We start from the raw sequence: 27,320 nt of genomic DNA on the forward strand, positions 1-27,320 counted from the left end.
AAAGATTAAATGAGTTATGTAAACATGAGAACAGCACCTTGTTCAAGCACTTAGTAGGTGCTTCATAAATGGTCACTGTATTTACTTACTTTTAAAAAATATATTTTATTGATTTTTATTTTTTTTTACAGAGAGGAAGGGAGAGGGATAGAGAGTTAGAAACATCGATCAGCTGCCTCCTGAACACCCCCTATTGGGGATGTGCCCGCAACCAAGGTTACATGCCCTTGACCAGAATCGAACCTGGGACCCTTCAGTCTGCAGGCCAACACTCTATCTACTGAGCCAAATGGGTTAGGGCAGTGGTCGGCAAACTCATTAGTCAACAGAGCCAAATATCAACAGTACAACAATTGAAATTTCTTTTGAGAGCTAAATTTTTTAAACTTAAACTTCTTCTAACGCCACTCCTTCAAAATAGACTCGCCCAGGCCATGGTATTTTGTGGAAGAGCCACACTCAAGGGGCCAAAGAGCCGCATGTGGCTCAGGAGCCGCAGTTTGCCGACCACGGGGTTAGGGTAATGGTCACTGTATTTAAACTGCAGGATAGGTTACACAAACATCCTCTTTATTAGTTGTGGGGGGTTTCAGTCCTTTCCTAGCCTGTATCTCCCCTAAACCTCACAGGCACTGGGGCATAGACTCTCACCCCATTTTACAGAAGAGAAAACTGAGAGATTTTAGGTGGCAGCCCTATGCTCAAGACAGTTTAGAAAATCAGGTCCACCATGCCCACCCCCACCTTTTCTACTATAGTAGCTGCAGGCAGCATCAATGCTAAAGCCCACACAAGAGTAACAAGAAATGCATTATGTTCCTACAAGTAGCCAAGCCTCTACTGGCACAGAGGTGGATGAAGCCTCCCTGGGGAGGTGGACAACAGTGTGACCGCTGCTGAGACGGACAGGAGCGGTGGGAGGGCACTCCACCCACCCACTCTTTGCAAGCACTGCTCTAGCTCTGGCGAGACCCGTGAACAAAAAATTACTAAGTAATGGCAAGTGCTCAAATGAAAATGCAACAGAGTAAAGCAACACAAATTAACTGGGTGGGCAGGGAATGCCTCTCTGAGGGTGACACTTTCGCAGACACTGGGTCCGTCATACAAAGGTGAGCTGGAGAAGCCCACCGGGCCGTACAAAGACCCTACCGAGCGGACAGGCTTACCGTGCCCACAGGACAGAAAGGTCAGGATGGCCGAGGCACAGTAAGGGAGGCGGCGAGGGGTACAGAGGATGAGGACCAACATCACAGCAGCCTCAGGACAGGACAGGAAAATGATGGAGGGCTTGAAACAGAGAAGCGCCGTGGTAAGATGTACATTTTAGATCATACTGACGCCGGCTGCTGGGGACATAATGGACTACAGAGAGATGAGGATGGCAGCAGGGAGACCAACGAGGCAACTCCAGTAGCTCCCAGGAGAGAGGAGCCGGGAGGCACACACCAGGTGGTGCTGGTGGAGGCGCAGGACTGAGCCCGGAGGCCCCGGGACACTGGGAGGTGGGCACTGCAGGGGGAGAGGCGGCCAGGGCAGGGAGAAGGGACCACTGCCGAGAGGCGGCCCCAGAGAACCAGGAGCAGGCACTGCGAACCTGCTGCGAGGGCACTGAAATGGAGATGGCGAGGTCTGGCCGCACAGAGGCCCGGGGAAACTTGACAAGGGCAGTCTATCGGCAGGGGAGGGCAAGACCGAGAAGGAGGGAAGAAAGACTGCCAACCGAGGCAACTCCTTGAAGAAGTGCCACCCTCCGCAGAAGCAGAGAAATGGAGCAGTGCCAGGAGGGAGGGAGGGTCGGGAAGAGATGCTGCCGCGTAGGTTCTGGAGCACATGTGGATGCTGATGGGAATGTCCCCTGGAGAGGGTGAGACTCACACTGCAGGAGAGGTAACTGCAGAGGCAAAGTCTGAAAAAAAGGGAAGGGGAAGGGTTAACAAGGACGGTTTCCCCGTTGACGAAGCAGAGGCACTGCGAGCAGTGTGGAGCGGAGGCCCGGGAGCTCTCAGTTGACCACTGCTGGTCACACAGCTGCGTTCCCTCCAGCACCCTGCAACGACGGGCAGGCACGGACGCATGGTCTTAATCAGGGTTGGGCCTGACAGCGAGAGGAGAGGCTGGTTGGAAAGGAGTGATCATAATGATGGACTCTAAGCTGGGTAAGGACGGCAGCCAGGACATGAGGGGCAATAGGCAGCAAAAAGCAGTAAAGCGCTAGCCGGTTTGGCTCAGTGGATAGAGCGTCCACTGATGTCCCAGGTTTGATTCCAGTCAAGGGCACTTGTCCAGGATGCGGGCTTGATCCTCAGTAGGAGGCGTGCAAGAGGCAGCCGATCAATGATTCTCTCTCATCATTGATGTTTATATATCTCTCTCCCTCTCCCTTCCTCTATGAAATCAATAAAGAAATATATATATTTTTTAAAGCAGTAGAGTTTATAGATGTGTTTGTAAGGTCAGATCACTGTCACCAGCATGTGAGGAATGCCCTCAACCTGGAAATAAAAAGACCAAACAATCAGCAATGGGAAACAGAAAAACAGGAAATACGACGAAAGATGGCTTCAAATCCTAAAATCTCCTTGGAGAGTATGATAAGGTTTCCGATTCATACAGAGATAGAATGCGTGAAAAGGAGCCATAGAGACCAAAAAGGTGCTCTTACAAACTAAAAAAGTAAAGTGGGAGATAAAGTCAAGGAAGTTCTCAGAAAACAGATCAAAAGACAAAGGCAATAAGAAAATTACAAGCCCTAGCCGGTTTGGCTCAGAGGATAGAGTGTCGGCCTGCAGACCAAAGGGTCCCAGGTTCGATTCTGGTCAAGGGCACATGCCTGGGTTTTGGGCTTGGTCCAAAGTGCAGGAGGCAGCCAATCAATGATTCCCTCTCATCATTGATGTTTCTCTCTCTCTCTCTCTCTCTCTCTCTCTCTCTCTCTCTCTCTCTCTCTCTCTCTCTTCCTCTCCCTTCCTCTCTAAAATCAATAAAAATAAAAAAAAATAAAAAAGAAAATTACAAGAGCAATATAGAAAGCAAAACATGCAACTAGTGGCTTCCAGATAAAGACAACAGAGAAATGGTATGGGGGGAAAATTCCAAGAACTAATACACAAAAATGTCTAGAACTGAAGGTCACAAATCTCCAGAAACAAAGGGGCCACCAAGCAGCCAGTCCAATTAATGGGGAGAAAAATCCATATTAAGGCCCATCACTGGGAATCTTCAGAACACCAGGGATGGAGAGAATATCCAGAAAAATTCTAGAAAATAGAGGGAGGAGCACCCAGAATCTATGAAAAGTATCAGGAATCAGCACAGCATTGACCTTCTCAACAGCCATGAGGGAAGCTCACAGACACTGGGACACTATCCTCAAAATTATCAAGAAGATCAGCTCTGAAGCTGGACAGCTTGAGTTCAAATCCTGCCCTGCCAATACTAGCTGTGTGGCCATGGCTAAGTTATTTAACCTCACTGGGTCTCAGTTTCCTCATCTGCAAAATGCATGTAGTCTCTACCACCTACTGCAATGAATTGTTGTGAGGAGGGATAAATCCATGCAAAGCACTTAGAACTGTGCCTGGCACATAGTAAGAAAGATTAGTTCTTATTACTCAAATTCTCTGCCAAACTACTAATCAGGAATTAGGTACTTTTCAGACAAATATCCCTACTTAACTTGCTTACAAAGTCACTGGAAGATGTGCTCCAGCAAATTACAGGGTTAAACCAAGCAAAAGGAAAATACAGCCTTTCTTTCCAAGTGCCCTGCACTTGAGCACCTTTCTGCTCCTAGAAAAGTTTACTCCCCTATTAAGGCAACCCCCAACTCCACTCCAACACACACACACACACACACACACACACACACACACACACACACACACACAGTTGAAAGTACACACAGAAATTGAAAATGTCAGCTCCCTCACATTTTTGCCTTCGCTCCTTATCACCCTATCATGACCATATGGTAAAACAGCACCCCTGCTTTTTCTCTATAGTAGGTACCATCGCTTATAAACTAACGTATTTGTTCGGAATCTGTGTCTTTCCCGCTCTAGAACCTTAGCATCATGAGTGCAGAAGCTTTTGCCTGGTGTCTCATTTTCCCAGCCTCCAGAAAAATGCCAAGCTCATCGCGGGTGCTCAATAAGAAGCTGGTGACTATAAATGGTGATCGAAGGAGACTTGAGGTGATGAACACATATACAACATACAGATGGCATATTATAGAATTGTACACCTGAAACCTATATAATTTTATTAACCCATGTCACCCCAATAAACTCAATAGAAAGGAAATAAAAAGTTGTTGAATAAAGAAAATATATGCTTTCCAGCCTGGATCTCTTCGTAGAAAATTCTGAGAGCCATGAAGCATCCTGGTAATAAAATCTCTTTTCCGCTTAAATCAGCCGGAGGGTGTGGTCCATGTCTGAGCCAGGAAACAGGGAATCCTACACAGGACCGTGTCCGAGAAACATCTCTGCAAGTCGGCTCTGCCCTGGAAATGTCTCCTCCTTGCTTGGTAGGCAGGAGGCATAGAACTAAGACAACTTGATGCGTTTCACCCTTTAGAAAACTATGACGAAGGCATCTGACAAAACTGATGGAATATTTAGGGGGGGTGGTAATAGACACATAACTATGAAACTATGCAAATTTTAAAAGAGGTCACATTTAACCCCAGGAAAAACAACAGGTTGTTCTCCAAAGGAAAAGTTGCAATAGTGCATGACTTGATTCAACATCCTGTTCCAAACATAATCACCTTGCTGAGAAAGCAGACTCCAGAGGGGGCTACAGAAACAATTTATCATTACTCCAGCCCCACCCACCCCCCGCTGTCTCTTCTAAAACCCCATCTGCAGACCTGCTCCCCTGTGAAGTCTATGGCCGTTCCTCTAACTCACTGGCTCACTCTTAGATCATAAAACCTCTTTCAGACAGTTTTAGTCCCCGAGAACGGTCTCAGTTTAATCATTAAGATGTCCCACCCAGATTAATAATCTCCCAGCGTCATTTACAGTCAAGTTCCTCCCCTGCCCCAGCTCCGGCCGGCCTCAGGCTGGGGAGCCTGGGTAGGGTGGAAGGGCAATGTCTCAGTTCCCCTTACCCTGCCTACTGCAGTGGCAGGACGGAGCTCACTTGCCAGATGCCATGGGAGCTCTCTGGACTTGGATGTTCAGTGCCCACTACTGCGGGATCCCAGGAGAGCTCCCTCAGTTGCCAGGGTCCCCCCACCTCACTGCATCCCAGGGGACACCTTCAGTCTCTTCCATCTCTGCCTGGCAGGAAGCCCCCTTGGGCATGGAGGGTTGCTCTGAAAACCACTGCCAGGCAGGTCCCTTGGGACACAACCCCCTGCCCCATCCCAGTGCAACAGTGCGGCTGCCTCTCCTCACTCTCCATGGGCCAGGGCTCTGGCCACAGCTTTCGCCTTTGACTCCTTCAGACCTGGATAAGCGCAGTAGTGCTGCAGCATCGGGGCTGTGCCCAGCTCTCTGCATGGGCCTCCTAGAGCCACGCTCCCTTGAGTGAGGAGAAGGCAGTATGGGGGTAAAGGACCTCCCAGCTGTCTCACAGCTCTCTCCAAGGAAGTTCTCTCTTTGGTCTCTCCCACCTCAACCCTTTTACACCCTCAAAGTGTATGCCAGGTTAGGATCTCAAAACCAGAGTTAGTTTAGGCACCTAAAGTCCCATTTTAGAAGGTAGGATCCAATGCCCACTGTCCATACCTATTGTCTTGGGGCTCAGCCAGAACCAAGAGAGCAAATCCCCACAGTGGCATCCTGTTGCACAGTGTGGCCTATGCACTAGCCCAACCAAAGAACTGTGCTGCAGCCAGGAAGGCGGGGAGGGCAGTGCGAGTGGGATAAGAACTGGGGTGCAGGTGGGGTGTCAGAGAACTTAATCCTCATCTATTCTAACAAGAAGCCAGGAGGCAGTAAGTACAGCTGATCCAGGAACAGCAGCATCCGTCTTACTCAGAGGCCGTGCAGCACAGTGGTTAAGGCTTTACCACTCACCAGCTGTGTAGCCTTGGACAAGTCACTTTCCTCCTCTGGGTCTGTTTCTTCATCTGCGGACCGGGAATAACAGTAACTCCTTCATAGGATTGTTGGGAGAACCAAGGGAATTACGTTTATAATGGGCTTAGAGCATGATTGGACCATGGTAAGCACTATGTTTAGCTATTATTGTTTCTATTTTTGTAACTGAGACAGACAGAGAAAGAAATACTAAATGACTTGAAGGCAGGGCCACCACGTTACACAGGTCCATGATGGGGCATAAGTTGTGCCTCCAGAGGTGGGCATCCCAGCAGTTCTGGTTGAAGTTTGCTGGCTCTCAGTGTGACAATGAAGGAGAGGACTGACGGGCTCTCTTTAAAGTCTTATAATATTAGGTGATTTTAAAACTATGGTTAGCATTATTTTGCTAAAAATAAAAATTTATTTTTAGCATGTTAATAAACAAGCTCCCCAAAATAGTAATAATAGCAAAAAACAGGACTTGGTAAAAGACAAAAAGAAAAGCAATAAAGGAAAAGACAAATAAAATTTTTGGAAATATAACTATAAAAAAATTTTTAGTTTTTGTTTCAAACTCATCTTAAAAGAACTTTTTAAAACAATAGATTCATAAAAATATCAGCAACAACTATAATGAATAGAGCGTTAATATTCTTAATTGAGCACTTTAAAAGGTGTAAATTTTTAATTTTATAAGTAAAATATTCAGATCCCAACATAAACACCAACTTGCAAAAGAGGAGCTATGAACTGTAAATCAACACACAATATACATCCAACTACCCTAACAATCAAATAAATGTAAAATGAAATGATAACCAGATGTCACATGATAATTTCGAATTAGGCAACTATTTTGGAAACACTGGTGAAGATGCAGGAAAGTACTAGTAAATTCTCTAAGACTGCCTGCAGTTGTGAAAATTTGTGCAGTCTTCTAAAGAGCTATTTGGTAATGTGTCAAATGTTACTACCCTTTAACCCAGTAATTTTCATTTCTGGGAATCTATCCTAAGAAAATAATCAGAGATGCAAATAAAGATTACTGCATAACAATAGTCACTGCAGCATTATCTATACTAGGAGAAAGGCTGAAAAATCCTAAGCCTTATGCACAAACAAGTAATATGTATACATATGTGTGTGAGCATAAACAATCACTGAGAGGCCAGACAAAAACACGAGCATTACTAGTTGCCTCCAGCAATGAGAACTGGGGACAGGGGGGGAAAGAAAAGAGGAAGGCCTTTTGCATGTGCTCAATTTTGTACCATTTTAATGTATAGCCTATTCAAAATAATTTAACAAATTTCATAAAATCTATACTAATAAAAGGGTAATATGTAATTAGACTGGACATCCTTCCAGACAAAGCCATGGTGGCAGGGGCTGAGGCAGAGGCGGTTAGGGGCGATCAGGCTGGCAGGGGGGAGCAATTAGGGGGCGATCAGGCCAGCAGGGGGAAGCGGTTAGGGGCATCAGGCTGGCAGACAGAGGTGGTTAGGGGCAATCAGGCAGGCAGGCGAGCAGTTAGGAGCCAGCGGTCCCGGATTGCGAGGAGGATGTCCAACTGCCGGTTTAGGCCCGATCCCTAAATTTTGTGCACTGGGTCTCTAGTATGATATATTTTTGAATGATTACAAGGAATATTAATATCCCTAACTGGTTTGGCTCAGTGGATAGAGCGTCGGCCTGCGGACTGAAGGGTCCCAGGTTCGATTCCGGTCAAGGGCATGTACCTTGGTTGTGGGCACATCCCCAGTAGGGGGTGTGCAGGAGGCAGCTGATGGATGTCTCTCTCATCAATGTTTCTAACTCTCTATCCCTCTCCCTTCCTCTCTGTAAAAAATCAATAAAATATATATTTTTTAAAAAGAATATTAATAACAAGGAAAGATTTATTATGTTAGAATGTTAAGTTTAAAAATAAGTACACAAGACTTTATATTCAGAATGATCTCAATAATGTAAAAAATATACTAACAGAGTATAAATGAAATGAAATATACCAAAATGTAAATGGCGGTCATTACTGGGGGGTGAAATATGAGCAAATACTATTTCCATCTTTATATGTTTCTATAATTCTCAAAATTTTCTATAAAAAGTGTGCACCAGTGACATAAGTAGGGAAAAGAAAGATTATTAAATTAGATTATCTTTAAAGGATCAGCCATCTTGCAAAGAAGGGTCAGGAGTGAGACCAAGGACTTGGTTGGAAGTCAGGAACCCATTCCTGTCTAAGAAGTTGTGCAGGGCACTGTCAGGAGCCCTGAGCGTGATGTCGATGCAGAGATGCACTTGCATGAACCACCTGCCCTCCTGGACTGCCGCCCTGGGGAACCAGCAGAACCTACCCACCAGGTCCCAGCCACTCAAATGGCACCTCTCAAGGAAGCCTGCTGTGATCTCTCCCATCAGTGCTGGACTGTGGGCTCTCTGAGAGCAGGACAGACCCTAGGACTCATGTCTGTGTCCCTAACAGGAGCCAGGCCTGGTAACCAGCATGCTGGCCCCACCTCCAAGCTGGTACGTCCATCTGCTCCTTAAGGCAGAGGCCAGGCCTGGGTTACACTTACTTCTCCAGGGACTAGCATGCATAGAGCCGAGTATATGATAGGGCTCCAGGAAATGTTTACTGAACAAATTAATAAATTAAAGAATGATATTCTAGACTAGTGCTGTCCAATCGAACTTTCTGTGATGAAGGAAATATTCTATATTTACTCTGTCCAGTATGGTTGCCACTGGGCCACATGTGTCCACTTGAAATGTGGCTAGTACGACTGAGGGACTGAATTTTTAATTAATTTATGTATTGTATTGTGAATTCATTTTAATTTTACTAGCTATAAGTTCTTTCATAGGAACACTTACATCACAAGGTAGTATAGGATTATACAAGACTAGAGGCCCGATGCACAAAATTCATGCAAGGGTAGGCCCTCGCGGCCCCAGCTACCTCACGGCCCCTCAGTCCTGCCACCCCCCCTCCCCAACTGGTCATTCCGGAAGGTCATTCCTGAAGGTTGTTCCACCATCCGGTCTAATTAGCATATTGGCTCTTTATTATATAGGAGAATGCTCAATTTTAAAAAAAGACATTTTCCAGTGTCTTGCAGTCCTCACAGACAATCACTGCAGGATGCTAAAAATGAGGAAGGGAAGGAGAAGGCAGGGGACGCGGGCCCTAACAGCCCAGAGCCCCACTCCCACTCCACTGGGCCAGTATCACACAGTGGGAATTTACTTCTCTCCTGAATCCCTAGCAAATAGCTCTGCTGTATTGTGTGTGCATAAGCAGCCAGAGCCATTGAGGGAATGAAAGTCTGGGAAGAGAGGAAAGGAAGGAGTGTGAGGCTGAAATGGGAGAGACTCGGATGAGTCTGCAAAAGGAACGCTCTTGGCCTGTATTGCCAGAGACAAGGAGATAGGAATCCCCTCTAAGAGGAAAGCTTAAGCTTTCCCACTTTAACTCCCAGGGTGCGAGGAAAGGGCTGACTAACCCACGCAGCTCCACCACCAGATCCCGCAGAGGGCTGCTCTACACACCCCAGTTTCCACTGCCCCCAGAGGCCCAGCAGTCAGCCCTTTCCCACCCCAACCACACTGGATCTCTCACTAGCTCGCAAGGAGAGCTAGCTAGCAAATATTTCCATTTTACAAGGCTCAGTGAGATTGTCCGCCGTCACGAGCCTTGGACTGGCTGGAGCCCAGGCATCTGCTCAGGACAGTGAGCCAAGTGATAAGGTGGAGAAGCTGCACAGAGGAGAACCGAGGAGGACTCAGCCAGGCTGTGAACTCTCCCGGGATCCACCTGCCTTGCAGACTGTGAGCTCCATGCAAATGAGGGCTCTGTTAACCCATCACCGTGTCCCAGGGCCCAACCCAATATCTGGGACACAGCAGCCATTCAATATGTATCGGTGAATGAACCAAGCAACCACCACATTCAGATGCAGCCCTTCCCATCTCCCCACACGTCATCCTGCATGCTCCTGACAACTGACCGAGCAGGGATCGCTTGCACCACTTTACAAATGGGAAACTGAGGCTCAGAAGTGGCTGTCCTGAAAACCTGCTGGGGGAACGACCCAGGAGGTGCACTGTGACTGGAGAGGGGCAGATCTATTCTGTGGGGCTCCTGCGCTCATTCTGTTCTCTGATCCACTCCCTCTGCCAGTCAGAGATTCGTTCACCACAGACCCCACTGCAGAGTCTCGTCGGGGAGGAAACACAGAGCCACGCATCTCCAATACCTGACTGTTCAGTGAGAGAAAAGGGACAAAGAACAGTCAGAAGATGAGGGAGGAAAATGGTCATTCTGGCCAGAGGAGGCAGCTTCTCGACTATGATGAATGGGTAAGATTGGACCCAAGGCAGCAGAGGCCCACAGAGGAGGTGAGAAAGGGCAGGCAGGGTCTTAGGGTCAGGCAGGCCCACAGCTCCCACCTTTGAGCTCTGGAACCTCGGGCAGTGATTTAGTCTCTATGGGCCTCAGTTTTTCTCATCTGTAAAATGGGAGTGATGATACTCCCCCACACACAAGGAGTGAGTGTAGGAAGAATTAAATGGCTTGATGGGATATCTACTCAGTGCAAGTTTCAACCAATGGAAGCCACTGTAGTACTGCAGAGGGCCGCCAGCATAGGGACGTGGGAAGCAGAACAGTACCGGCATCATACATTTAGGAGGTCCCATCAAGGTAATTCAGCTGGCTATTAGAGTTGAAAGGCAACTCCCAACCCAGTAAACCAGAGACAGGAGGGGGTATGAGCTGCACCACCAACAGCCCCCCCTGCTGGACACCAGAGCCACCACAGGCTGAGTGAGGGCCCTGCTGACCCCAGAGCCAGAACCTGTCAGGGACTTGTGTGCGGAGGCAGCCCACACCCACCTCGCAAGAGACAGCTCCTAACCTCCCCCAAGCTCTAAGTAAAGCCAGGACGCCAGCCAGTCAGATCTGTGTCCTCCAGCACTGGGATCAGAACCTCAGTCTCTCTGACCCCAAAGTCCTACTTCTTTTAATTATACGCCCCCCCCCAAAAAAAAAAAAAAGAAAAAGAAGAAACAAATCAGAGTAAGAGAATAGGATACTAAAGTGTAGAGGAGAAATGGCATCAGATGAAGTCAGACCAAGAGACCCAGTCCCAGCCCTGCACTCAGTAAGACCAATAACAACAGTTCAGCTTTGTTACATGCCTACTATGTGCTAGCGCCAGAGCTCGGTGCTCTACAGACTTCTCATCTTAATCCCCACATCAACCCTATGAGATAGGAATTATCTCCATTTTATGAATTTCCTCCAGTGGGGAAAATGGGGCTCAAGTTCAATGAACTTGCCCAAGGTCCAGCAAGTGGTATAGTTGGGATCTGAAACCAGTTCTAACTCCAAAGGCCATATGGCCACCTTCACCCAAGTAACATGGCCTCTCTGAACCTTAGTCTTCCCATCTGTTAAAAGGGAGATTGAATGAATAATAGTGATGTAGATGCAGCTTTACCGTTTACAAAGCTCAAACCACAACAGTGCCTGGAGAGGAGCCGGGAGTTCAATGCAGTGCCTCTGGGGGCTCTGTCTAAGCTGTCCTGGAATGAAACCCAGAGTGTGTGCCTCCAACTCCACCAGGAGGGCTTTTGAGAGCTGGCTCCTAAGTCCCAATAGCTGGTCCAAGGATCTTCTTCACCTTAGAGAAATCTGGGTCAGATATGTTATAACCACCAATATCTGCTCTTTTTAAAAATATTTTTTTATTGATTTCAGAGAGGAAAGGAGAAGGGGAGAGAGATAGAAACATCAATGATGAGAGAGAATCATTGATCGGCTGCCTCCTGCCTGAGGATCGAGCCTACAACCCAGGCATGTGCCCTGGCTGGGAATTGAACCATGACCTCCTAGTTCACAGGTCGATGATCAACCACTGAGCCACACTGGCCGGGCAATAGCTGCTCTTTTGTTTTTTTTAATCTTTATTGTTGAAAGTATTACAGATGTCCACTTTGGGTTTTTTTTCCCCATTGACACCCTCCTCCCCGCCCCACCCCCGCCCCTCCCAAGCCTTTGCCACACTATTGTCTGAGTCCATGAGCTATGCATATATGGTTAATCTCTCACCCTCACCACACCCCTACCTTCCCTCTGAAATTTATCAGTCTGTGTTCATGGTTCTATGTCTCTGAATCTATTTTGTTCATCAGTTTATTTTGTTCATTAAATTCCACATATGAGTGCGATCGTGTAATACTTATCTTTCTCTGACTGGCTTATTTCACTTAGCATAATACTCTCCAGGTTCATCCATGCTGTTGCAAATGGTAAGAGTTCCTTCTTTGTTACCATTGTGTAGTATTACAATGTGTAAATGTACCACAGTTTTTTTATCCACTCATCTGCTGATGGGCACTTAGGTTGTTTCCAAATCTTAGCTATTGTAAATTGCACTGCTATGAACATAGGGGTGCATATATATCCTTTCTGATTGGTGTTTCAAGTTTCTTAGAAATGGGATCACTGGGTCAAATGGGAGTTCCATTTTTAATTTTTTAGGAAACTTTATACTGTTTTCCACAGTGGCTGCATCAGTTTGCACTCCCACCAGCAATGTACTAGGGTTCCCTTTTCTCCACATCCTCGCCAACACTTGTCATTTGTTGAGGATAGCCATTCTGACAGGCTCTTCAATAAATGGTGCTAGGAAAATGGGACAGGTACATGCAAAAAAAATGAACTAGACCACCAACTTACACTATACACAAGAATAAAGTCAAAGTGGATAAAAGACCTAAATGTAAGCAGTGAAACCACAGAAGAAACCATAGACAACAAAATCTCAGGCATCTCTCATAGAGATATGTTTACCAATATATCTCCTAGGGAAAAAGAAACTAAGGAGAAAATAAACAAATGGGACTACATCAAAATAAAAAGCTTCTGCACAGCAAAAGAAATCATCAACAAAGTGAAAAGAGAGCCCACTGCATTGGAGAACATATTTGCCAATGATATATCTGATAAAGGGTTAATATCCAAAATATATAAGGAACTCATACAACTTAACAAAAGGAAGACAAACAATCCAATTAAAAAATGGGCAAAGGACCTAAATAGACACTTCAAAGTAGACATACAGATGGCCAAGAGACATATGAAAAAATGCTCAAAGTCACCAATCATCCGAGAGATGCAAATTAAAACGACAATGAGGTATCACCTCACTCCTGTCAGAATGGCTACCTTCAATATCTGCTCTTCAAACCACAAGAGGAGACACATTTTACAGGGCCTGGGACTTTGCCTAGAAGGGAGGGCAGGTGCTCAGTAGAGAATGCCTACCTTCCTGAGCCAGTCACACTAGGACAGCCATCAGGTCCCTAGCTCCTCCACCTGGCCTGGCCTGGCAGCTCTGAAAGCTTGCAACCAAGAAGGGTCTGTGATCACTGAAGTCAACTCTTCCCAAAAGGGGAAGGGGAGGGAGAGGGGAAGGGGAAGGTAAAAGGGAGGGGGAGAGGAGGGAGAGGGGAGGGGAGGAGGAGGGCGGGGAAGGGAAGCCCAGATAGGTGAGAAGACTTGTCCAATATCACCTTGCAAAGGAGAATCAGACCTCATTGTGAAGAGCCCCAAGATGATGCTAGAGGAAGAGAATATGACTGCTGTCTACATGTGAGAAGTCATTGTGCATTTACTGGAGTCTCATATATACTGAGAACTTACCATGTGTTCAACCTTGTAGAAAAAGAACATAACACTCGGCTCCTCCTTTGCAGGCTGCATGTTCCTTAAGGGCAAGAACTAGGTTCCCAACCTTCCTGAACACCCACTCTGATCCAGGCCTTGTACTGGGCACATGGAGTGCAGGGAGAATGAGACTCCGCTCTTGTCCTCAAGGACACGTAAGTAAATGGAAATCACCACAGAGAGTGACCAGTGCTATAGCGGAAGGACGGATATGGGTTGTAGGTGCCAGAGCTCCAGCATAACCTGGCCTAGGAAGAAAGGGAAGGCTTCTGGGAGGAGGTGGCGCTTGAGCTGGGTCTTAAAGAATAAGTAGGTTTGGCTCAGTGGATAGAGCATCAGCCCACGGACTGAAGAGTCCAGGGTTTGATCCGGTCAAGGGCATGTACCTGGGTTGCAGGCTTGATCCCCAACCCTGGTCAGGGCGCATGCGGGAGGTAACCAACAGATCTCTCTCACATCAAGGTGTCTCTCTGTGTGTCTCCCCTCCCCTTCCACTCTCTCTAAAAATCAATGGAAAAATATCCTCGGGTGAGGGTTAACAAAAGAAGAAGTAGGAGTCAGTCTGGTAGAAAGGAAGGGAAGGAAGACCCTTCTAAGGGTTTTGTTTACTGAATATTTACATGGTAGCAATAACAACAACAATAATAACCCCAACATTAACTGAGCATTTTATCATGTGCCATATCTGTATTTAAGCACTTATATGTGCATGTATTAACTCATTTCATCCTCATAACAGTCCTTTGAGATCACAACTATTAAAACCCCCATTTTACAGACAGGGATATTGAGATCCAGAGAGCTCAATAACTTGCCCAAGGTCCCCAAGTTAGTTCCCGGAGCCAGAATTTGAACCTAGTGGCCTGATTCACACCCACAGCCTCCATGAGCGCCCTATATACTTCTCACATGTGTCCTTTGTGCCAGACCTGATCCTGGACACAAGGCTGCAAAGATAAATATTTGACTATTCACCACCTATTTTCCAACTTGTTCTAAAAATAATCTTAGGAGGCACAAAGATGAATAAAAAGCAGCTCACAGAAGATAAGGACAGAAGGACAAGTAGAGAAAATTCCAGGTCTGGGGCTGCATAAGGAAATGTCCGATGCTGCCTGAGAACAAGCCAAGCATTAGCTGGACTGAGGGGAAAGCCTTGACTGCCGGATAAAAAGGCTCGGGTTTTTCCCGTTGGCCAACTGCTGCCCAATCTACAGGTCAAGATGTAGTTCAGGGGAGAGCGTTAAAGTATGCACCGAGTCTATGGAACAAATCAATGTCTCTACAGACATGAGAGTAGTTGATAAAATACAAATCTCACCCTGGCTGGTTTGGCTCAGTAGCTAGAGCTTCCCCCTGCGGGACTGAAGAGTCCCGGGTTTGATTCCTGTCAAGGGCACATGCCCAGATGGTGGGCTCGATCCCCAGTGTGGGGCATGCAGGAGGCAGCTGATCAATGATTTTCTCTCATCATTGATGTTTCTATATCTCTCTTCCTCTCTGAAATAAATAAACATATATTTAGAAAAACAATACAAATTTTTTTCAAAGAGCTCTTAAAACTAGTAATCTCATTAGATATTTTTTCCATCAACAGATACTAAAAACATAACCAATATCACCCCAATAAATTTAATTTTAAAAAAGAACATCTTTTAAAACAAAACAAATACTAAAAAGATAACTGCTATCATATGGACAGGGGAAATATTTTTGTCCCCGTATTTAGAAAACTTGAATACCCCTGCTGTCAGGCACTGGAAGTAATGGAAAGGTTTTAAGCAAGGAGCTCCTAGGATTCAAAATCTTGAACCTTTGCTCTCCACCTACCCCTCAACCCCCACCTCTCCAAGCCCCTGGATCTGCTGGAAATCAACCATCTGAAGGCCCGAAGATGAGCCTCGCCCGGCGAGAAGTCCAATGCAGAGATATTCTCACAAAGAGCGCTACGTAAGTACAAATGACTGTTTGATCAATCATTTGGCCTCAGCGTGGGATTTGGTTAGAATTAAAGCCATCTGGCTGAGGGGGGAGGGCTGGGGGTGCTGGGGGAGGAGACAAGCAGGCGGGAAAATGACCCACTCCCTCCCTCAAAAAGCATTGTTAAAATATAACGGGGGAAAACAGTAAAGTCTCTGCTGTTATTTCAGCCTAAGCCACTTAATCCTTCAGCACATAAAGCAACTTATTTTATGACCTTTTCCCTTTAAAAAGTAAATCAGAAGATGCTGCCTTGAATTCAGATAGCTCTGAAACACACTACTCATCCCTCCCAGAGAAATATCCTGTTTCATAAACCTTCTTCGAGATACTTGAAACTGCAGATCACTAAATGCCTAGCTTTAGGCATCTGACATTCCAGAGAATTAATATTTAAACTTATTATAGGAAAAAAGAATTGCGTTTGGTTGAAGCATGAAATATTTAATAGTGTTCTCCACATTAGAAACCCTATTTTGTTTCACACTGGAAATGCCAACGTTATTACCTGGGCTTTGCACTCAAATAAGATGAAACGCACAGGCAGCCTTGAGATTAAATACACAATTATTACAGCCGATTTCTCCAGGGAGAAGGGGAGTGAGACAGGTTTGGGGAGTGGAAGCGATTGAGTTTCATTTTTACGATACACTTAAAATTATATTATCATTCTCTGCCTGGAGGGTTGGACTTGAGAGCAGCTAAAGCTACTTAACCACTGGAAACTGTGTCAAGATCGGTGAATCCACCGAGGCCTGTTCACAGTACGTGAAGCCGTCTATGTCTTGGAACGGCCCGCTGCCAGGCAGAACCCCGTAACGTTCTCTACTCGCTAGGACAAAAGTATTAAGTGGTTTGGGATAAAAATTAAGCTTCATTTGACACAGTGGAACCTGGCAGCCTCTGCCGGCACGTGTAATTTATTTACAGGGTTGGAAAGTCGGCAAAATACATCATCAACTCTTACACAAACTTCTACTAGGTATTAAATACCCAAGCCTCAGAGAAGTAATTCATATAGTCCAGCGACGTTCCAAAATAAACCCAATCTGCAGCCCTCCAGAGAGCTTAAAACAGCAAATGGGATCTGTATTTTTTAAGTCGGGTTTATAATACTCCCTGGTTTCTTGCTAAAGCCTTATTTTCCATCGAACCTGTTATTTAAAAACAAAGCAACAATATCTGAAAGAGCAATCTTGTTGCTAAAAAGACACAAACGGGAAGGGGCTGGGCCACATCGCAACCAGGAACGTCCTGATACATATTATTCTCCTTTCAGACCCAGCCTCCACTTCCAAGGCAGGGGAGCCCTGGGCAATAAAGACTCCCGCAACTTCACCTTCAGAAGAGTCTGATTCCTTGAGAACGTCGTCCACACATACGTTCTCGTGAATGCACTTACCACGCAAGGCCACAAATACAAACCAGCAGGGGCACCTTTTCCTCCCAAAGGGGGTCATCTGGCTCATTCATCATTTGACACAAAGGACCCATGGCCCACACACTCTCAAGTTCACTCTGATCTCTGGCCTGTTCTCCCTCCCAAGCCCTTCTTCATCCCACCAAGCGTTTAATACGAGATTATTATTTAATAGATCTCGAGCAACCATGCCCAGTGAAGCGTGCACTCGACACGCCAAGTGTGGTGAGGATCATGAGAATTTCTCTTCAAACAGATGTCTTCAGGAGCAGCTCAAGGGAGAAGGCCAGGAACCTCCCAAACTGTGTGGAAGACTCAAACAGGGACTAGAAGGTTGGTAAGGGCCTAGGGAGGGAAGGACCTAAGGTTGGTCAGGCCACTGTTTCTGAGAAGGAGCGCTTCCAGGGGCCCCTCCATAGTGTGGGAGAGCACTTGCCTGAGAACCCCACGTCGCACCTGGGGACCACTGTCCTTCCCTCATTTCTGCAGCAGGGCAGTGGGGAGAGCCCTAAGGGAGGTAGAGCGTCTCCCCTGAAAGTCACACCTGGTCCTGTCAGCTGAGGCTCACGAAGTGCTACTCCAGGGAATGGCTGTCTGGACCAGCCTGCGGCCTTCTGCTGCCTTTCCCCCGACTTCAGGGCACGCTCTACAGCCACAGCAACGTGAATTTCACAGGCTGCCCTTGAAAGCACTGTGCTTTGGGGGGAAAATACTGGCTTTGCTGTCGGACAGAGCTGGGTTCAAATCCCAAGCTCTACTACCTACTGCTTACACAGCAGGGAGTCGCTGTGAATGAAATAGCAGCTCATTATTAGGACAAATCACTTAACCTTTCCAAGCCTCAGTTCCACCACCTATAAAATTACAATAAGGCCTTCTGTCCTCCTAGGGCCGTTATTATTAAATCCATCGCAGCTATAAAGTACCTGGCCTGGCACAGAGTAGGTACTCAGTAAAGGTTATTGACCTCCCCCTTCCTGTCCCTTCTGTGGTCAGCTTTAGGAGTCAAGAGTTCCCAGGAGAGGTCAAGTCTGTAACCTGGCCTGAGACAAAGGTGGCCTCTGTCCACACCCTCGATCCTTGCCAACCTTCCCAGCCCAGTTCCTGTGGAATCCTAGAGCGTCGGAGCAGGAAGGACTCTGGATCATCCCATCAAACTGCTTCCCATTTTACAGATGCTGCAACAGAGGCTCAAAGGGACGGGCATGGCCCACATGCACTGAGGCTGTACAATGGCGCATGTGTTTGCTCCAGACGGGCCCAACCATAACCACCAAATAAATTCAGGCCATACAGGAAATGCATTATTCAGTTAGCGGGCTGAAGGTCTCCTCTCAGTGCATCTGACTCAAATGCTGACTTTAAAAACACAGCTCGTAATGCTAATACAATCCGCCTCGACCCGCCGGAAACCTTCTGAAGGAATAACCCTTTGGAGTTTAGGAGAAGACAGAGGAAAGAAAAAAACAGATGCTTTCAGTGACTTGAAACTATAAGACCACTGGGTTAGGGCTGTATCCTCTCCACCCCCAGCCCATCCCAAGCCTCTGTTTTCTTTCAGTTTTTTTATAAATAAGACTCTGGGAGACCAAAGCAGCCACAAAACATCACTCCCCCCCCCCCCCCAACACTTTTTTTTTTTTCCTTTTCTTACTCAGTAACTCAGCTATCAGTCCCGGACTTTGCTTCAAATGCTGAAGCTTTTTTTTTTTTTTTCTCATTGTAAACTATTAATTTGGGCAGCGGCTGTTGATAAACAAGAAGTCCGTTCTTAAACTGCTAGGATCATTAGCACAGTGAAGGCGAGCAGCACAAATATTTCAGAGTGTGCTCTTTTTCCTGGCCCTGGCACTACAGCTGTGCTCTCTGTATAAGGCAGCTGAATTTTTCAAAGCCCTCTGCAGAGTTTGTTTCATTCCTGCTCCCCCCTGCGCTAAGTGTCTTTGTTTCTTTAAACACGAAAATAAGCTACCCCCTACCAAAAGAAACAACACACCTCTCTAGGTCCAAACTAACTGCAACTAAAATCTGTAGCAGGAAAAATAATTAGCAAACCACATTATAATTTAACCTTGAAATTAACGATACATATAAATAAGGTGAGATGGCTGGAATACCATCATATGGGCTTCCATACAGGGAATTCTTTTCCAAGAAAATGGGGAGGACGAAGGGAGACTACCCTCTCTACGCAAAAGCCACAGTTAGCGGGTGTTCACTACATGCTAGACTTACAAATAAAGTCAACTTACAAATAAAGTTGGTATTTATTTGCTTGTTGTTTTTTTCCCCTAATCCTATCCAAAAAGGGATGACAAACCCCATTCCAAACTTTGGTTTCTCCCCTTTTCTCGGATGCTGGCCAAACTCCACAAAATAAAACTGAAGAAAACGATGATAATTATGCAACATTCAGAACAAAGAACATAAGGATATATTTTTTTAAATGATTCATTGTGCACTTATGCCTGTAATGGGATTTTAACGCACTGTTAAAATAAGTGCACTGGCTCACTTAGCTTCTCACGCAAACCTTACGCAGCGAGATGAATAACTCAAAGATGGGGTGGGTTTTTGTTTTTTTTGGTTTTTTTCAGGAGGAGAAGTGCGAAGGAAAACCACGGAAATATAAAGAAACTTACGGGTGTTGTTGTTTTTTTAAACGTCACCCGGGGATATGTTTTTATTGATTTTAGAGAGGGAGAGAAACATCACTGTGAGAGAGAAACATCGATCGGCTGCCTCCCATATGTACCCCAACTGGGAAATGAACCCGAAACCTAGGTATGTTCCCTGACTAGGAACTGAACCGGAAACATTTTTGGTGTACAGGACGACACTCCCACCAACTGAGCCTCTCGGCCAGGGCAAGAAGCTTATGTTTTTTCATCACAGACAGAGCAACACAGCCTATCGATAGGTTTCCACAGCTAAGAGGGACCCTCCTGGGACCTCAGAAACAACAAAAATTAAGTTACGATCTCAAAGGATACTCCCCCTTCTATTTTGTACACCAAGTCTTAGCATCTAAAGAGCGGAAGAGGCAAGAAGGGGAGAGAAATCCTGGCCAAACAAGATTCTTAGGAAATCTTTGGGAATTGTATTTCCACTATATGTCTACAAAAGATTTGTTGGGTATGTAACAGTTACGACTGTAGACGGCAACATGTTCCTATCTCATTTGCCTACCCACACACATACATGTTTCTCTTTGTCTCACTGAGCCTGACATTTGGCCAGCAGGTTTTTCTCCCCCTTATTTGAAATCTCAAGCACTGAGAAAAATTTGGATCTGATTATTTCCGGATCACAGGACCAGCACTTTAAAATGGATGAAATGCAAGCAAATTGCCCACCAGAGCCGGAGGGGGTAAATGCTTTCAAAATAACTCATACCTTTCTGCTACGGATGTGCTAGCCCCTCCACGGCTTTCCCAGAACATCAGATCAGGGTGGCTTCTGATTCAGATGAAGAAACTCTACCAGGTAACACCACCAAAACCATCACGCTTACTCTCCACCACCAGCAGCCCCTAACATCCATGCACACAACCTCTAATTGCTTTCCTTTTTTGTTTTCCTTTAAAAATGTGTGTGCGTGTGTGTTCTAGCTTTTAAAAAAAAAAAGAAGGAAAGAAAAGAAAAAGATTGACTCCTTTTTGGCATTTACAGCCATGTTATGACGGCTGTTTACTAATGGCAGAATCCACATTTGTCATGATCATCAGCCTCCTTTTTATTGCTAGGACGTGTCTAGCCTCAGTCAAGTGATGAAAAGGGCCCAGTGAGTCTCTGTGAATTATCTGGTTTTGGTCTGGGAAGAGCAACTCTGGACAAAGAGAATTATCTGGTAAACTAAGACGATGGCATAGATACTAGTTACCCATTTCTAAAAATACCAAAAGCAAAATATATTAAATTCTCTGGGCACAATCTGGAGCGTGTAGTGAACACCAGCTCTCGACCGACAACACACGCATGTAGAAGGCACAAGCTATAGAAACAGAAACAAATATTGGAAACAGGAAACCCTAAAAAATGCCACTCACTGTCTGTAGCTTTGAGCACATCCTAGAACATTAGTGTCTTCATCTATAAAACGGGGATCGCAGTAATAAGAGCCAGTATCTGCCCGCCACTCTACAGCCGTCTCCGTCTGCTCCCCCGAACAGCCCACAAGGTAGGCAGAGCACAGCTGGCGTGAGGGCAGATGAGAGAGCGTGCGGGAACACGCACTGAAAACTGTAAAGCTCTGTGCACGGGGAACGGGAGTCATCAGGCCATCGCCACAAAGCTGACCGCCTCCTTAAAGCCCAGATGTTTACCTTCTTTCCTTGTCAGGACTTCCAAAAGCAGAGTGTCGGGTGTTTAATAATAAAAAAGAAAAACACAGCATCTGGTAATTTGGCCTTTCCAGCTGTTTGGAATCTGGATAAACGGGACTCTGCCATAAACAGAGCGTGATTCTTATTGTAAATGATGATAATGTTAGTCCATGACGTCGTACCATCCCCAACGCCTCCTGACTCCAGATCTGGAAACGCAGAGGACCTCAACATTGACGGATACGCTCCCTTCCTCGGCTTAGGGTCTGTCCAAGGCAGAAGGCAGATCATCTGAAACCTGATTCCAGGCCAAGCAATACTGTCTTCTCTCGGGTCCCTGGGCAGCGGTGGCCAGTAAAGACCTGAAGCCTGGCTCCTCTCCGCTTCCTCTGGCTAGCACACCAGGTATGGCTCTTCACATTCAATGTTTTAAAAATCAAACCTTTCTCCCTCTTCGCCCTGTCTCCGTTACCTCAAGTATCACTGACTCCAGCTTGGTGCCCTGCATGAATTAATAAAAGAAACCCCTCCCACCTTTTTTATAAAGCATTCTTGCAACCATTGTCTCATTTACCCTGGGAGGTAAGCATTATGACCTCTCGCGCTAATAAAAAACCAAAGGTGGAGAACATTAAATACATTACGAGAGTAAATCCCCCAACCAACCAGGCACGGAGGCAACCCTTTCACACTCTCACTAATGCTCTCCTCAGTCTTTCAAAGGAAGTCTCCCGCTAGATTTACAGACCAGGAAACTAAGGCTCAGAGAGTAAAATCACTTCCCCCAAGGCCTCACAGATCACCCGTGGCAAGGTCTCACAATTCCCAGCACAGTCAATAAATATTTTCCTATTGGTATTTCTATCTGTCCGTTTCCAATAAGCCCCAGGCTTGGAGCTAAACACCAAACATTCAAAGGGTTGCGTGGTCTGGGGGATATTTTGGTGGGAATGGGGCAGTGTCTGACGGCACTCTAAGAGGGCTGCTGACGCTCTGGTTTTCTCTCAGGCCCATTTTGAGGAAGAAGCTGGGACAGAGGCTGGGTCAGAAACCTCTAGAAGCCTCCTCCAGCCCAGGTCCATGAGCAGTGGGTTGGCCAGAGAACCCCAGCTAGACCTGCTGGGTAGCTTTTTCCAAGAGACTCGTCCCCCACCCTCAGTCCTCCGTTACTTCATCTTTCAAACGGGGGCGATACATCCCACCCTGCCAGCCTGGCCAGAGACTGAAGAAAACAGTTTAGAAGCCTCTTACAAAATGCATAACCAGAAAGATCATCTTCTATGGTACGAGGAAAGTGGTTCTTCCTCCTAGCCCTTTATCCTCTCTGCACTTTCCAAATACAATCCTAACTTAAAGATCTCATAATTTAGACATGGGGGTGGGGGCAGGCGTGTGCATAAAAATAACTGGGCTTTAAAAAAATAAATAAATAACTGGGCTTTGGAGAATGGAAGGGTAAGATCAGTACACAAGGCATTGAGATGAAAGGAACAAAGGCTGTTTGATAGGCATTCACTAGGTCTGCGGAGACTCTTCAGATGATCACTACGATAGTTTAAAATCCAAAACGTTGCAAGAGGGTATCTGTTTAAGGGAGGGTTGGGCATGGAGGGGGGCAAGCCAGGGAGCTCAGGACAGCAAATGTTACTCACGTCCTGCTGCACAGCGCTCCTCTCTCTCTAGCATGAGAGAACCTCGTGTGTCGTCCAGTAATAACACTCTAAAGGTGGTTTTCCTATAGCTTTCTTCTAAGGTATGATCTCTGTCTCTTGGAAAAGACACTGACATCTAAAACAATAAGAAATAGCTCTCTCCTACAAAGTCAGGTGTTTTCATCAAAAAGAAAAAACACTGTGTATGTTTTTTCATCTTGCCAGTCCCTGAACTGGGGAGCTGGGTATTTTTTCCCCAGAAGGCGCTCTCCTCTCTAAAGGTAAGCTGCCCTACCTTTTCGAAGTTGCCTGGGCCGCTGCTAAAGGAGAGAGAAAATAAGCTGTTTCTGTCTTCCTTGAGAATCACCTGGAAAGAACCAAGAGGTCCCAAATGCTAAAATAATGAAAGCCCAAAGCCTTGTTTTCCTCTCCAGGGGAGAGGAGGTGGGGGGCGGGGGGCACATTGCCTTAACAATTTCCCCAATTTCTGGTTAATTATCTGTCAGCATGAAACTTATAAATAATGGCTCAATAATAATTAACTGTGATGAGAACATGTTCATGAGAATCCTGGCATCATCACTGACTTTGAGCCCACAAACTGTACTGGGGGCCTGTACCTTAAACCCACTGGCCTCGCTGGGGCGAGGGAGAGTATTGCAAAGCAACTTTTTACCAAAGACTGTGCTTCTGAAGCATCAGGTACAGAAAAGCCATTTTTCAGTCAGAACTTGACTCAGGCTATATCTATAGATCATAAAATTTTCCATCAGTAATCCAGAAATCATCTGGTATAATTAATTCCTTCCTTGACAGATGGGGAAACTGAGGATCCCAAGAGGGGAGGGTTTTTGTTATTTAGGGATATTGGAAAACTTGAAAATATGCCTTTAACAAGGAGAGAGAGAGAGAGAGAGAGAGAGAGAGAGCTGACTCTAGTGGCTACTCACCCCAATTTATAAGAAGATTTTTGACAAGTTTCACAAAACTTTTATCAGAAACATACATAAGCAAAATTATGTAATCTGACCTTACTAGGCACACTTCCCTCAAATAAGCTAATTTAGTTTAAATTAGATGCTTCTTAACCAGGCATCGCTTTAGAATGACAAGCTAATACCAAACAACTGGAGAGAAAATGATGGCCTCCGGGGAAAGTTCCACCAAGTTCTCCGGAGGATTCCTGCAAAGGCTGCGGTGCTCCCGGCCCCGCACTTCGGCAGGGCCACACTTACCCTTCCCCACGGCGGCCTTGGACGGACCGTAGTCCCGGGGGCTCCGGGGCCGGAGGAGGTCGTGGGCTCGAAGCGGGGGCGCCGACAGCCGGGGCAGCAGGTCACGAGGGTCCCCATCCCCGCAGCAGCCACCGCCCACGGCGACCCTGAAGGCCATGTGCGCGCCGAGGCCTGCGGGCCCGCGGCCGGGGCCCGGAGCCTCCTTCGGCCTCCGGTCGGAGTGCGCCTCGGCCACCTCGCAGTGCATGGCGCCGGGGCGGGGCGCACAGATGGGGGTCGCGCCGGGCTCCTGCGGAGAGGAGACCGCACGGGAGCGTTAGAATGAAGGGAGCGGTTCCCGTCTCCTCCCGGGGCCGCGACGGGGCAGGTCACCCGCCTCGGCCTTCCCCTCCCTCTAAAACGGGCCGGCCACGGCACCCTGGCCCTGACCTGACGGACCTACCTGACCCTGCGCGGGTCCGGGGCGGCGCGCGCTTTCTCCCCCGGGAGCCGAGGGTCCCCGCTGCGGGCCGCCTCGGCGCATTCTCCGGAGCCCTTCACCCTCCCACCCAAACCCGCCTCCACCGAAACCAGCCCTCCCTCGAGGACCGGGGAAACTGAGGCCTGGAGAGGGGAGAGCGCCTGGGCGGCGTCCCCCGGTGAGACAGGCAGTGGGCGGGGGCGAGGATCCCGGGGACAGGGCGCTGGCGTCGGGGCTCCGGGACCGGGATGCGCAGGGGCCGCGCACGGCGCGCCCGTCGGTCCCGGGGGCAGAGATTCACCCACGGCCACCTCAGCGGCGATGGACGCCCACTCCCGCGAGGCGAGCCCGTCACAGGCACGACGAGACTCACACACTCCCACGCGCAGCCGAGAAACTGAACCCGTCGCGCTCACGGACCCGCACAAGTCAGTGACACCCATGCCCGCACGCTCCCACGCACACCATGCACCCCGCCAATGCGCACTGGGGACACAACGTGCCACACACACTACTCTCTCGTTCACCCTCTCAGACACGGGGCAACCCTGGCAGCCGCCCAGGCTCACACTCCACACCCACACGCACGCCGGGTCCCTCTCCACAGAGCCTCCGCCCTTCCATCACCTCTCCCGGAAAGTGGGCCCGGGGACCCCAACTCTCCTTTCCCCTGGGTGCTCCCAACGCCATCCCAAAGTTCCTCAGATAGGAACGTCGCTGGGAGAACATCCCGGTATCTCCGGCCCGGGCGCCGGCCCCCACCCCGCGCCAGGGCCGCGCCCCCTCTCACCTCGCCACGGCCGCAGCAGCTGTCGGGGCGCACCGCTCGCCGTGCCTCTACTGGCGCCGCGGCCCCCGCAGCCGCCGCCGCGGCCCCGGCGTCCTGTGGGGCGGCACCCCGGGTGGGGGCGGGGCCAAGGCCTGCCCGACAGCCACTCCGGCCACTGGCTGGCTGAGGCCGCCCCGCCGAGGCCAATCGCGGCGCGGGGGCGGGGCCTCCTCGGCTGGGGGGCCTGGGCGGGGCTCGGCGGAAGGTTTGACAGGCCGGAGCCGCCGGCGTCCTGCGCTGCCCGCCGCCCTCCTGCCAAAGAGTGGGCCCGGCGGGTGGGCGGTGCCGCGGGGGACAGAGGCCGGGCTCTGCCGCTGGGACTGGTGCGGCCTGGGCGGCGGAGAGAATTGGGCGTCAGGAGAACCCGCTCACCCCGGCGATGTCCCCCCTCTCTCCGAGTGGCTGGGGCAGGACCTTTCCCCTGTCCCGGGTCAGTTTCCTTCCCCTCAGGTGGGGAGGGTGAAACCTGCTAAAGGGGAGGAAATAGATGGGAAGGTGCTTTACAAGTCGCCTTGCAGAACGCAGCGCGCTCACTCGAGAGCTCACACAGATTTCTCAGCGAGTTCGAAGCAAAGTTTGGGACCCGAACCCAGGGCTCCCAGATCACTTTCCGGACGCTCCTGTTTTTGTGGTGTCTTTCCCTGGGAAAAGTCCGGCGAGAGGGTCTCAAACTCCAAGAATAAAAGGCAAACACAGAAACAGGGATCCCAATGAGAAAATATTCCAAGTGGATCTGTGGATCTGTCCGGGGGTGGGGCTCCAGCGCCTACCCTAGATGTTTTGCGAGTTCCCGGAAGAGCTTACAGCCCTGGGGGTTGAGACCTAAGTTCCTCCAGAGCCTGGAACCGGGGCCCCCTGCGTGGGCTCCCCTCTCAGGCCGCAGTGTCCCAGAGACCCCTGCCCAATGTGTAGGAAGAACACTGGACACAGAACAAGATTTCAGGGCGACGGGAAGCAGTGGCTCAGTTCCCTTCTCTGCTCCGGGTGCAAAACCGGGTTCTTCACCCGGGCCCAGCATACCTGCCAAGGCTGCTGGAGGATCCCCCGAGGCCCAGAGGATGGGCCCTGCTTTTCATCTCGGCCTGCCTCCTGCACTGGGTGTTGGTGCTTTGGGAGGGCTTGAAGGGTCCTGTCTGGCTTCACACTCTTTGGCCTTGGTCTCAGATTGAAAAATTATATGGCCAGGTGTCACAACACAGGACTCTGCACAGAGAAATATGCCTTAAACCGCATCCCCGGAATCTTCAAAAACCAGGATTTTAGAATCACAGACTTTTAAAATCTGATTTCCTGTAATTGGTTAAATATAGCACCTGACATGTAGAGAGCAATAACGGTAGAAAGGACCTTGGAGATGGAGTTAGACCCACCCCACAGGCGGCGGAGAGAGGATGTGACTGGCCCACAGCAGTATGGTGGGTATGGCAGAGCTGGCATAGAATCCAGGCTTCCCAACTCCCAGTCCAGTGTTCTTCCTTCTGCTAGTATACCATCCAGGCTGCCTCTCATAGGTACAAGATATTAACCAACCATGCCCATTATACACAGGCCAAGGCCTGCATTGGGCATCTGATAAATCTTGTCTCTGTCTAGGGCCGTGGTCAGCAAATGGCGGCGCACGAGCCACATGCGGCTCTTTGGCCCCT

The 27,320-nt window shown here is 48.1% G+C and overlaps 1 protein-coding gene across 2 annotated transcripts in view; it reads right to left on the bottom strand.

Annotated features, from left to right (window-relative positions):
* Positions 1 to 25,731, bottom strand: part of GLIS1 (GLIS family zinc finger 1) — a 218,912-nt gene extending 193,181 nt beyond the window's left edge. For both annotated transcript variants that reach the window (XM_079778050.1, XM_079778049.1), the window contains exons 1-2: positions 25,636 to 25,731; positions 24,386 to 24,674 (exon numbers count right to left, since the gene is read on the bottom strand). In XM_079778050.1, the coding sequence (XP_079634176.1) occupies positions 24,386 to 24,632 (247 nt within the window). In that variant the 5' untranslated portion in view covers positions 24,633 to 24,674; positions 25,636 to 25,731. The remainder of the gene's footprint in view (positions 1 to 24,385; positions 24,675 to 25,635) is intronic.
* Positions 25,732 to 27,320: the final 1,589 nt, after the last annotated feature.

This window comes from Cnephaeus nilssonii (assembly GCF_951640355.1).
Source record: "Cnephaeus nilssonii genome assembly, chromosome: 7".
NCBI classification, from domain to species: domain Eukaryota; kingdom Metazoa; phylum Chordata; class Mammalia; order Chiroptera; family Vespertilionidae; genus Cnephaeus; species Cnephaeus nilssonii.